General features: G+C 26.7%; 1 protein-coding gene across 1 annotated transcript in view; it reads right to left on the reverse strand.

Annotated features, from left to right (window-relative positions):
* Positions 1–4,211, reverse strand: part of LOC105627382 (potassium channel subfamily T member 1-like) — a 56,730-nt gene extending 52,519 nt beyond the window's left edge. Inside the window, exons 1-2 of the mRNA XM_012208665.1 lie at positions 4,061–4,211; positions 216–315 (exon numbers count right to left, since the gene is read on the reverse strand). Coding sequence (XP_012064055.1) covers positions 216–315; positions 4,061–4,211 — 251 coding nt within the window. The remainder of the gene's footprint in view (positions 1–215; positions 316–4,060) is intronic.
* Between the last annotated feature and the right edge of the window lie 10,138 nt (positions 4,212–14,349).

The following is a 14,349-nucleotide window of genomic DNA, read 5'->3' on the forward strand; positions in this document are numbered from 1 at the left end:
ACACACACACACACACACACACACACACACACACGCACACGCACACGCACGCACGCACGCACGCACGCACACAAATTGATTAAAAAATAAAATAAATCCAGTTTTGACAGGTAACGAATTTTTAAGCAGTTCAAAATCCACTAATTAAGTTCAAAACGAAGTTCACGTTTAAGTTCTGCTTAAAAGGATTTATTTGAATATTTAATGTAGCTTACCATGCTGCGAACGTTGGATCGTTGTCGGTAATAACCCTGAATATATACAGGAAGCATGTTAAGAGCTTGAAGAAAAGATTGGCAAGTCGTATTCTCAAGCCTGAAACATAAATTTCATTTCTTTTTTGACTTCTACATTTCCATTTAATTTACATTTCTATTGTAATTCATTTTTCTTTTTTTTTTAGTAAGTATATAATCTTTATTAGTTTTTATTTTTCTTTTTTTTTTCACTAAATATAACTAATAAAATATAACATTTCAATTTATATAATAGATACATGTGTGTTAGATTTATAATCTCAATTATAAATGTGAATTTTAAAAAGTAATTGAAACACCTTTATTGCCTTCTTTATTAAATTTTAGATATAAATTTTTTTCAATATTTTCAAAACTTTCAGTAGCCTTCTTTTTATATAAACATTTTAAAAATATTAATATCTCTTCTCTTCAACATTTTTATTTTAAGTTATATCTAATGCTGAAATATCTTTCACCAAAGATGTACAATTAAAGGCGGCCAACACTTTGTAAATTATTTAGTTATAAATTGAAAATATTCCTAAATTTGATAATCACAGTGAAAATTTTATGAGATAAAAGAATAATTTGAAAAAATTATTTATTGAAAATTCAGTGCAATAGAATTCAATATGATAAACAATCGCTTAAAAATATATAGATTGTATAGCATAATAAATAATGAAAAGATATTGTGATTTACTATTTTTAATCTATAGAAAAAATTACATAGTATGTTAAAAATTTAGAAGTAATAAGACTTATTGTTAAATTAATCTATGCTTAAGTCGAGTACTGACCGCTCAGACGGCTTTAACGAGACGCTTTAATCAGTTGTCCGCGACAAATTTCACAAAGAGCAACAAAACATTGATCTGTTAGGTTTACATCTTAATGCATAGGTCAGATGAAAAGGTCAACACTAGCACAAGAAGAATTCGTAGTGGCACAATATCTATTATCATCATTACAGTTCCGAAAGAGCACAATTGTGCTCTTTCAGAATATCCACAGAAATGGTGGTGATATTCTTAAAATTGCCTTTAGAATGGCTTCGCTATTTCAAAAGGAAGCAATCGAGACCGCGGCAAGCCAGAAGACCATTGACGACAATCTCGCTATTTCCGACGACAAATTTGGTAGAAATATGACATTGATACGGCGATGTAGTTAAACTTATCTCGGAAGTTGTGTCATTATTTTTAACAAAAATATTTTCATCTCCATATACATGTATCTTATTGTTATATTTTATTTAAAGTACCAAATTGTAATAATATTTTGAAATATATTAATGTTTATAGTTGTTTTAATAAAGCAGAAAATATGGAAAATTATGTAAAAGTAGATAGATAAAACGTGACATATATATTTTATTGTGTGTATTTTGCGTGTCACAATTTAATATAAAATGTAATGATGCTACCAAATAGCATGAGATAGAACTATAGATACGAGTTTTATGATAGCAAATCTCTCTGTACAATGAAAGATGCGTATGTATGTGTGATATCAAATGTAATGATATATCTATGATATTATATAAATTGCAGCAAACATTTTTACAGTAATTGTAACAATCGTATCACGGTTTTTATTAGAAATATAGAACAAAACAGAATATAATTGAAATACAAATTTAATTAATATTTCTATGATTGACAATGTAAATTATAGTAATTGAATTTACGAAAGCTTTTAGCTTTCTAGGAAAACTTCTCTCTTTTGTTACACATATCTACAATTTAAAAGTTACCATAAACATAATCAATTTACTTACTTGAACGCTGATTCTTGATGAAGTACAACTGCAGTCGTTCCTTGAATGTATTTTCATTCACATAATACTCGACACGAACTCTGGAAGTAGACATACAACGATATTACTGTTAATTGATTTTGCAAACTTTTCGTAGATATTAACTATAACGTAGATATTATCTAACTTTATATAATAATATTCAATAACTTTTAACCATGTTCAATAAATTTTCAATTATATTCAATAACTATAATAATTTTCGTTTGTATGTAAGATACAACTGTTTCTAATATAAGTACAAATATCATAAATTCTCTTTATTTTTTCGATAAACTTTGTTATAACATTCTATAGCAAAGCAATCTTATACACATCTGTATCGACATTTGCGTTTATATATATGACATGTAATATCATGAGGGAATACATATCTACGTATATCGGTATAGGAAAACTTGTTGTTCGACTGGAACTATCCCAAGATCAAAGCAATGACAAGAAATGTCGCTGTATTGTTGCATGACTAATCAAACAGCGCAACAGTGTGTGCTGTATATACACCATTTAAATTCTCATTATTGCTACTGTCTCTATTGCATTATATCCATGAGTCATTTCTGTTCAACATTATAGAGCAACATTATAGAGCAACATTATAGAGCAACATGTAAGAGTCATTTCTGTTTAGCATTATAGAGCACGTAAGAACCATTATGAAAATTGGTATGCATTGACTATGACGTAAATTATACAATAACCTATCTACTAAATGTTTTTCTAAAAAATGTATTTCACATATTTATATAGTGCTTATATTTGATATTTGTCTCTTTGTTATATAACACTGAAAAAAATATTAAATTTTAATAAATATTTATTTGACTTTTATAAATAATGTTTATTAAATGTACACACATATTTATTTAATACAAGAACCATTAATTTGATTTAATTATTATTTTTTTATTCAGAATAAATACTTATGTAAATATTCATTTAATATACTATTCAAAAAAATGAAATATTAGGATTTAGTTTTAAATGTATGTAACTTTCTTTATATTGTATATTATATATTTAAATATGGAAATTTATATTATATATTATATATTATATTATATTATATATGGGAAATTTAATCTGCATTTTATCATTTATCCATCCAACAATTTTAATTGTATATGATGTTTAAGATATTAACATAAAATAATTCTATGTTCTTTTAAATTTTACATATACATCTAATTTACATGCAAAAATAAAAAATATAAAAGTAAATAATAAATAAAAAGGAGCATGTAAGCTATCGCAATCTTTATACGAAAAAATTTATTCGACAATTTATTTTATACATATATTATTAATATAAATGTTTTGATCTTTCCATCAAGTCATCCCCAATATGTTGTTGATAAGATTTAAGCACACACACAATTGCATTAATATGTATTATTGTGAATAAATTTAAAACAATTATTATATTGAAATTATGTCCGTGCGTCAAAATCGAATGCAAAACTTGTCCTTTGTTAAAATGTCTTTACAAGTAAATTAAAGCTTAACAATCAATTTTATAATTTCTTTCATTAATTAAACGCTATTGATAATTGAAAAACACCCAATAATCATGATGGTTTCACAATTTATAACTGATGAAATGTCGAAACGTTTATGTTTATAATATATTATAATATATTTTAATATATAAACAAGTTGTCGAATAGAGTTTTTTTTTAAATAAATTGCAATAGTTTACTTCTTTTTATTTATTATTGACTTTATCAAAAATTCTTATTACTTATTTAGAAATCATAACAATTATTTAATAAATACAGTTAATATAAGATTTTATAATTAAGACATTAAATTGTTTTATTTACTGATTGTTATTGATGTTTATTTATTATCTTCGCATTCGTTATATACATCTGAATTAAACTTCAAGTGAAGGAACCAAACCGTCTGCATGCAATGACGTCGTTATGTTACGTATTGTTATTGTTAGTACTGCAACGAAGCGAGCAAGCCGATTTTATTGGCCGGCTGTCATCTTATGCACTTGGTAGTGCACCGCTGCAGTCCTTATTTTTAGCCGCGGTAAATGCGTCGGCGTTGCGCCGAGAATAGCGTCGCGTGACGTCATCGGCGTCGACAGGCGGTCTGTCGTATGGTATCGTTCCCAGTTGTTGAACTGGTTCTTTGACCCACATAACGTCACGAATGCTTGACCTAGGCTATTCGTCCTCAGCAAAAGGAAAGCTGATGGAAGAAACGATGCCGATCGAGATGAACCAGTGTTGCATACATTTTCATGCTTGAAGGAATAAGTTGACAAAGACATGAACGCGTTAGCAGATTTTTTTACAATGATATTATATCTGTTGTATTAAGAATTAAATAACTGTTTTCTTTTTTCAAAATCGATGAATAATTTCAGTGGAATAATTTTGTTTAACAAAGCTTTATACAGATTGTTTACTATGAAGAGAAATCTAACAATAATTAACAAATTGAACTATCATGTTTAATGTTTGCAGTTATCAAATTATTTAGATAATTATTTATATAAAGTATCTGTTTCTTATTATTATCTAGAATATATATTATTTCCATTTTTATCTTAAATAAAAAAGGTATTATTTTTTTTAAATAGCTATTATGTGTAATGAGTTTAATACATACCGGAGTAGAATTTAAAATATTTAAAAAAAAAACATAAAAATAGAAAAACTCGCAATAAAATCATAAAATACTATTAACGACAAACAAATACGATATTTCTTTTTTTATAAAACGAATACTCCGACTAATATATTTATTCATTTTACTTACTTTTTTGTTACTTACTATTCGAGTTTTTATTTTCTCTCTCTAAAATATTCGAGTATATTTATTTACTTTGTTTCTACATTTTTTTTATTTATTATTTCAATATCGTGCAGAATGTTTTAAAAATTACAAATAAACAAACAGACCTAATCATGTTAGTATTAAGATTTGCAATTCTGGTTATTGTTTTTGAAGTAACGCATTGTTAACGCACACGCGTTTACGCTTATTGCCTTCCTTTTTTCATACATTATAAAAATTATAAATTAAATAAGAAAAAATATTTTCAACATTAACTATTTTTATATATGTTTAAACTTTAAAAAATTAAAGTTTCTTTCTTTCTATTTACATACATTTCAACATTACATTTCTTGACATGAATATTACATTTCTTGACATGAATATGTAACATAGGAAAAGATTGGATATATAGCGGCTGATATGAGACGAGAATTGTTCAAATCACTTATTAAGCCACTCTCAAATAACAAGTCCATATACGTGAGAACCAGGATTTCTCTATATTGATCATAAAGACAGTGTTATTGTGCATTTTGTTGTACAGCTGCTGTTTATGCTGGCATGAAGTTATAGATTTAAAACCTTGCTTTTTTTTAAAGCTGCTCGTTTCAATGTTGTTTTTTCATCGCATGTCATTCGGATAGTATTGGACAATGAAGTGACGCACGATATTGGATAATCTAAGTAAGAATAAAAATAAAGATAAAAAACAAAAGTCAGCGAATGCCATAAAAAAATATTAGTATTTAAGGAAAACATTAAACAAGATGAGGACAAAACTAATTGTGTTATTTGCAGATAAAATTTTGATGAAGACTGGAGTGCAATGTTTGTAAAAATTCGACTTATGAAAATTGTGCTAAGATTAAAGGAACTGGTCTCTTGTATAAATGTGAAGTTTGTACACTGAGAAAAAATGCTGTTGATTCAATTAAAGTCTATATTACGGGCTGTCACTAACATAAGTAATTACTTCATGTATTTTTATTGACATAAAAATCTTGATTATCGAAATAATAATTTATGCCTTTATGTCAATAATATACATAAATTAATCACTTATGTAACAGTAATTGAATCAACAGCATTTTTTTTTCAGTATGTTCAAAATAAAATATAAAAACTTATAATTAATAATTCTCTGTAATAAATAATAATTTACATGTAAAATGTAATAAAATAAATCAAATAAAAAATAAGTATATAAAAATAAATAAAACGGTTTAATAGTAATGTTATAATAAATAATCATATCTAAGCGCTAAGCAGCTCTCAGTGTTAAAAATAGTGCAAGACGACATTGTGTTTAAAGTATAATATAAAGTATAATATATTTCCAAAGAACATGACAATTAAAACAAAAATAATTTTTAAAAATTTCCCATTAATGTCTATTAAATTTAATTTTACAGCAAAGCAATTAATTATTCGCTTTAATTTTATATTGACATAATTTTATATTAACGTCTTAAAATTTTCATTTTATTATTAGTAAAAGATATTTAATAACAAAAATGTAATTTTATATTCGAATTGATGTAAAACATAATTTCTAAAATTAATGTAAATACATCATTTGTTGTGATAGCTACAAAATCAGCAAACAAAATGAAAACGAAAGTTTTCATTTATTCCATATTGATGTGACATTCAATGTTTTTTATTGATGTAAAAAAAATATTATATTGAACAGTGTGTCTGAAAATTATTGAGAAGATCTAATAGAAAGTGACATATCATATACGCAATGTATCCAACCAATTCGGAAATTCCATAGAACATTGAGCGAAACGATGCACTGGTGAAAAATTGTCGAGTTTGAATGATTCGACAGGAATGCAAATCCTTCAAGCTTCACAGGAGCAGCTATCGATTCTATGAACGATACAAAGCGAAATGTATCAATATCACTCGAGTTTTGCACGCGAATATCGCCGCAGTCTCCGCGATGCGCGGTAATTTAACGCGATCGGCCGTGTAGACGAGAAAAGCCCGTTTAGTGGGCTGTGAGTAATGTCACTAACAAAATACGTGGGCCGATGCAACCGATGTTCCTGTTTCGAGGACACTAGAGCTAAAAGAACGTATTTACGCTGATTGAACTCGTAATTTTTGCAAATAAATCCTGTTCGTACTCAGATCAAAAACATTTTCTAATTCTTATAGGGCTATAGAATGAGGACTATGATAAGAATCAGATTTGAATTGAATCCATGATACATCCATGTATATGAGATTTATTACATACAAAAATACTATTTCAATAATTAAGTTATTAAAAAAAATAACTTAGTCTTAAATATGTGTTTATTTTATTCTATCTTTTCTTTCTTCTCTTTCCTTCACACTCAATGTAATGTTTTCAATGCTCATTTTTAAACGAACGTTGTTTGATATTAAAGTTCAATGTATCGAATGATTTTTCTTAATTTACGTTTCGATACATTATTATAATGTTTTACAGTGTGCGGTCAAGGAGTGCAGTAGGTAAGTAAATCTTTTCAAGATTTACTTTTTTCTTCACTACTTGCGCCAATTCTTTTTTATCCTACAGCGACCATTTAGTCATAGCTTTTTGACAATTAAATTTCTCTTAAATTTGAAAATGAGAGACTCTATTTGCTGCACTCTTGGATTTAATATATCACATAATTTACAACCAACACGTGTAATTACTCCATCGCTAAAGATGGCTCGAATGAAACTGAAACATTCGAGTATTATATATAATATTTTATGTAAGAATTGAAATATATTATTGTGAAGATATCAAACGCACCAACTTCTACTCTATTATTGCTCTTAATCGACCTGGAAATTTCTGATTGATGATTGTTTTATTTAAAAAAAATTTAGATATATTTTTTTAAATAAAAACGAAATTTTGTATTTAAAGTAAGTTGTTTTAAGTCATATTATTATGTTAAAGTAAATTAAATGTGTGTGTGTGTGTGTGTGTGTGTGTGTGTGTGTGTGTGTGTGTGTGTGTGTGTGTGTGTGTGTGTCATTTTAAAAGATCAGTTCTTTAACTGAGCAAGTTTATAAATCAAGTGTTAATAACCATCAATTAATCATCATTTGGGATCGTCGTTTCGATGAGACAAATCGAGAATGGAAACGACCTGCTGCATCGTCGAGAGATAATTGACAGCTTCATTACGACGCCGTTTCTAATTACATCGCATAGAGATGTGGTTCACAGAGGTCGTCAGTGATTTCCAATTGAAATTGCGTTCTGGGAATCGCGAGGTGACATTTGCGAGCCGTATCAGATTTCCTACTGCAGATGCACAGTAAAACCAATGCAACTCATCTTATTGAAAGTATTGATCAAAGATATCAGGAATAACATCGATTTATTGAAATTTGATTTATTGTTGATGTTTGCTTTTAATATATCATAAATAATTTTGTCTTATTTTCAAGAATTGACTTGTGCAACAATTAAAGTAAAAACGTTATATGAGCACATATTGTATGTTAATATATTTCAAAATATATTAACATACAATATGTGTTCATATAAATATTTAATAATGTACATAAATAGATAATTCTATAGATATATTCTGTAAATAAGTCAGAAGAATAAATTATAAGTTTATAAAAATCTATTTAATTATCAATTAATAAATAATAAAAATAGTTGTTCCTTTCATGCAACACTTATTACTAGAAAAGGTTTAAGTCATACAATGAAAAAAAAATTTCTTTTTAACATTTCAAATATTTAAAACTCGGAGGGCAAATTTTGCTGATATAAAAATTTAACTTGGATACATATCTGAAAATAATTTTGTTGGCTCATCAAAATAATTATGTAAAAAACTTAAACATAATGAACAAAAAAATTTTGATATTTTAGCAATTAATTTGAGCGTTTTATATAATTATTTTGATAGTTCAACAAAATTATTTTCAAATCTATATACATATATATAGCTAAATTTTGAAACACTTCAGCAAAACTATTCTTTTCATGTGGCAATGAAATCACTCAAAAAAAATTTTTCACACAAACAAAAAGCGATAATAAATATATAATATCAAATAAATTTCATAAAATCCTTTATTTTATTAGTTATTATTTTTTTTAATTTTTTAAATAACATCATCTTACGGATGTTGATAAATATTTTACTAATTATTTTCCTTTATCTATTTGTTTGGAATTATCATAATTTAATAGAGTTACAAAATGTTCCAAGTTTTGTAATTATGTAAACTCATATTGCATCTAATTATTCATAAATTGAAAATACCATCAAATATTGGATACACCAAACAGGAATAAATTTTCACGTGAGACTTGGATTATATTACAGCCATGGATGATTGTGATTTATTATACGTTAATAATTTTGTGCGTGCATATATCCAATTATATCGGTATAAGAAAAAAATGATTAAATGAACAATTAGGTTCAGTTAAATTAAATCTGTAATTATTCGTCTATTGAATTGTGAATTAATATGTGTTGACAGCAAAGCGATTTTAGCGCGCAATCAAAGAGAACAATGACTAGCTTAAACAAGCAAAATATATTCATTTTATTGAAATGAATATCTATATGTCTGGATTGAGTCACCACTAGAAGACCAATTCGCTAGTAATGAGTTTCGGAAAGTTGTCTCGACTTTATGAACTTTCCACCTACTCTAAAATATAGCTACTGCACTATGCCACATAATGGACATAAATTTATTATTAAGCTTTTTTTAGCACGAGTAATAATAGCATTAACTTCAACATCAATAATTAAATAATTAAATATTAAATATGGAGACATAAATTTCATTTAAAAATTATTTATTTTTAGATCATAATTAATAAAAGTAATAATCCACAGATATAATTAAAATACTTGGCAACGTCTCTCTGAAAATAAAATAAAATAATTAAATTATTAAATAAATCATAAAATAAATCATAATTATTAAATAAATTATAAAATTCTTAAATATTCGTTTTGCATCCTCCATTTATTTTTTACCAAAAATAATCTTTTAAAAGAGAAAGTTTCTCTTTTTTTTCTATATCCTTATATATATAAATTCATAAATAGCAATATCAAACTTTTCTACATTCCTCAATTTTAATTTCTTTAACTATTCAGATTTAAAATGCATTATTTTTTAATTTATTATACTGCAAGTTTTTGCTTAAACAATTTTTAATAAATCTTCTCAATACTGATTTACTAAATACTAGCAAATTATATTTAAGCTGCATGTACACCTATATCTTTTTATAAAATAATAATTTATAACAATTAACATTTAATTATATTTATGTACATGTATACACATTTCTAATAATAATTTATTAAATACTAAATCTTACATATAATGCAAAACTAATTTCTACAAAAGCATCTAGAAATTTAATAATGCTTTATTTATTAATTATTTTTAGAGTTACCTACAATCGTTCTGATCCAGAGTAAGTTAGTATATGTCAAGTGTTTTACTATAAAAATTTATTACTGAAAAAGATTTTTTTTCTACATAAACATTACTTACAAGAATTGACAAATTCTTTCTTATTTTTTTTTAAATAAGTGTTGTTTTACATCTTACGCAATGGAAAAATAATGATCACCTAAACCTAAAATCTGGCTATAAACCTTTAATTAAAACCCAAAATTTTTGGGTCAAATCCGGAAAGGTAGAATCTTAATTATCCTTGAGAATATTATAAGCCGTTATTTCGTATGTATCAATGAAGTATTAAAGTTTTTGACGTGGAATGAGCTATATATATTATATATAACAATTATCGGTTGATTAAATCCTTGATGAAAAACAAAAGGTATACAGGCAATTCCGTCTTCTGCCTCTTAATCGATTCGTACTTAATTGATGTGAAAGAGTTGCTATTTTAAAATCATTAAAAATTTTGATGTAAAACTTTATCGCTATCGTTCTTGTTAAATTATAATTTAATTTAATTTAATTTAATATTATTAAAATATAATTGATTGTTTATATCAAAAATTATATACATATATAAAATAAGTAACACATGCAGTATAATTTAAGTATAACAGTAAAATCTTTATAAAATTTCTTAATAGTTTATGAAAAAATACTATTTGATTTAGAAATTTTAATGTTATTACTACTTATGTTATTACTACATATTATACACATATACATGTATATATATATATATATATATATATATATATACATACATACATATATTATTATATTATACATATCATGAAAAAAAGAGACTTGTTCTACTTATGTGGAAATGAATATTATAATTCTAACTGAAATTATTGTTTTGAACAATTTATATATAAAGACAAGCATATGTTTCTCATTGTTGTCCAAACTCATCGCAAGGGAAGGAACGGACTCGCATGCAGATTACAAACGATCAAAATGAAAGTTTCACGGATAATTTGATGCCGTAAATAGTTGCTCCCCTTCAAGGCATTTCTAAACTTCGACTTTCTCGCATAATTGCTATTTAATTTATTTATTGATATATCATCAATAAGTTAATCATTAAAACTTTCATTGATCACATAATTAAATAATAAAGATATATAAAAATGTTCACAAGTATGTTAATAAAGTATGCATTATAATCTATTTTTCTATGTATATCTTCAGAATGTAATAAAATTTTTGTAATAAACAAATTGTTTTTATTACTATTTATCTTTTTATAAAAAACAAAGCATTGGTTTTTGAGAAAAAAAAAATAATATGTTAGCACAAGAGAAAGAAAACAATTCTTAATAATCATCAAAAGAATTTTATTCAAAGAAATTTTAATAAATAAAATAATTTTAAAACTGTTAATAGAAAATTATATAAAAAATATATTTCAGCAATTTTTAATGTTATACGAGATCATGTTAAATTAATCAATTTATAACACAAATCCTATTCTATTTAAAATTGCTTTAAACAAAAAATATATAGTTTATGTAAAAATATATGTTTATTAATTTATAGTATATGTATTTATAGTATATGTTTATTAATTTGGATTCTATTTAATTTAATTCTATTATCAATATGAATTGAGTTTTAAAAAAGAGTATGTCAACCGACATTACATATCGAGATTTAAATATTCCGTTGAATGGTCGCGTATTAAAAAAAAACAGATTGAATTCCAGAGTTTAAATCATAATGGGCAATATATCACTTCGATTCAATAGTTACGAGTCACTTTATGATTATACATAATTTTTTATTGGTAAGAAGCTCAGCAAATCAACGCATACAAAATTTATTTTTCGAACTTACACCTATAAATTATATAATTTGCAGCCAACAGATTTGTCTCCTATTGTTATGATTTATGTCATCGATAATCACTTTTACTTCATAAAAATGAACAGCATGCAATGCATAATGTGAACATGATGTATCACATATAAAGCAAATGGAAAAATCTATGTCGATATTATACGTTATAAATGGTATTTTGTATAATATATAGAAATATTAAAAAATAAATAAAGAGAATATTCATATATAAAAATTGTTACAAGTGTATGTTTCGAAAAATCAGAACTTCAAACAACGTTAATTGTATACGAATAATTTTGGTTAATAACTAGATTACATTCAAGCTTATTTGTTAATTAAGTTATACGGGGATATATAATAACTGATTATATATTTGTGACTTGATTAATTGAACTATGATATAAAATTGAATATTCTCAATTTGTCTCATCTTTTAACAAGAGTTAATAAATTAATATATTTTCGAGATATAAAATTTTATATTAGAATTTTTATATTAATAATTCCTTCATATATAATGTACATATAATGTACGTGCTACAAGTAATATTTTTCTTAAAGATTTTTTACATTACATCCATTTTTCATATTTCAACATTTCATATTTCAACATTGATTATCATTAGCATACATTGCACTTTATAATTTCATTATTTACAAAGTGTTTAAAATAATTTATTATTTATTATTTATATGGTAGACAGTACACTCATATTGAGCAAAAGAACCTTAATGAACATAGGTCAAAAGCAATCGTTTCTGAGACAAATAGTTTTATATTAATATTATACTAATTTATTGTCTCTTCTACGTGTTGCATACGACGTGAAAAGAAAGAGATTGAAGATAAGTAGCACTAATAACCTTTTTTGAAGAATTACAATGAGTTCCATAATGCCTATATTATGCCCTGTAGACGCCACGATTCTTTTCTTTCGAAAGATTCGGTCCGTCTTGACGTATTGATGACATTTATGAGATTCAAGTGCAATCCCCTAATAACGATTTGAAAAAATTTTGAAACGATTTGAAAAGGAGGATCAAACAACTAAAAACTTATAAATGTCAATCAACCGGGAGATCAACAATGATAGGACCTAATAAAAATCATAAATCTTACGCGACACTGCAACATAACAATTGGATCCTAGACAAAGGGAATTATTTCCTTTTTTTGAGATATAAATAGAGGACTCGCAAACCGTGTAACCGACTGCTGCGCTCTATACTTGGTCTTCCTGCACCGACTGTGGCCTCTGTCTGTCAATCATTCAGAATCTACCGAATGCTTGTGGACCAATTAAGATCTCTTATACTCAACTAATTAGTAAATCTCCTTTTTATTGTATCACATATCTACATCTACCCATGTGTGCGTGTGCGTATGAGTGTGAATGTGCATGAATGTAAATGCGTTCGTGCGTGCGTGCGTGCGTGTGTGTGTGTGTGTGTGTGTGTGTGTGTGTGTGTATGCGCACGCACATATACAAATTATATATGTATACATATATAATATACATATTCAGTAATTCCCTCAGTCTTATTGTACTGCGCGTTCGAGGAAGTCATGGGGACGAACCCTGCATCACAGAAGAAGTCCGCGGATCATCAGCCTAGAATCGCCATTGCCGACTAACTAATTTCCTAGAAATATCTTACTCGCTTATTTCTACCGACGACAATCTATTACTAAATTTATCCACCCTCTTCGCTTCTGATCCTCCAATCCGTGATATTTTATATTATTCTCCTCTCCCAATTTCGGAACTATTCTCTTTCTCTTCTTCTCTTGATCAGATCCCAACCCCTCCTCCAGTCCCCATTTGATTTCTCATCAGCTGAGAGAGTGAAACCGACTTTTCAGATTTTTTTCCGCAGCCTCAAACAAAATAGATCGGGTTGTGATGATAAACATCCCTGAGAACTCCATCCTTATATACCGTAGACACCTTTATCCCTTTTATTTCTGCATCGCCTTCTTAGTAGTGCCAAGTAGCTTCATCCTCCCCTTTCCTGCTCACACACTTTTTTTTTATATTTAAATATAGGTCCGTATTTAAGTAAATTGGCGCGGAGGCGAAGCACACATACAGACACACACACACACACACACACACACACACACACACACACACACACACACACACACACACACACACACACACACACACACACACGACGACACCGACGCATCGACACACTCGACTAATAACTTAT

This window comes from Atta cephalotes (assembly GCF_000143395.1).
Source record: "Atta cephalotes unplaced genomic scaffold scaffold00008, whole genome shotgun sequence".
NCBI classification, from domain to species: Eukaryota; Metazoa; Arthropoda; class Insecta; order Hymenoptera; family Formicidae; genus Atta; species Atta cephalotes.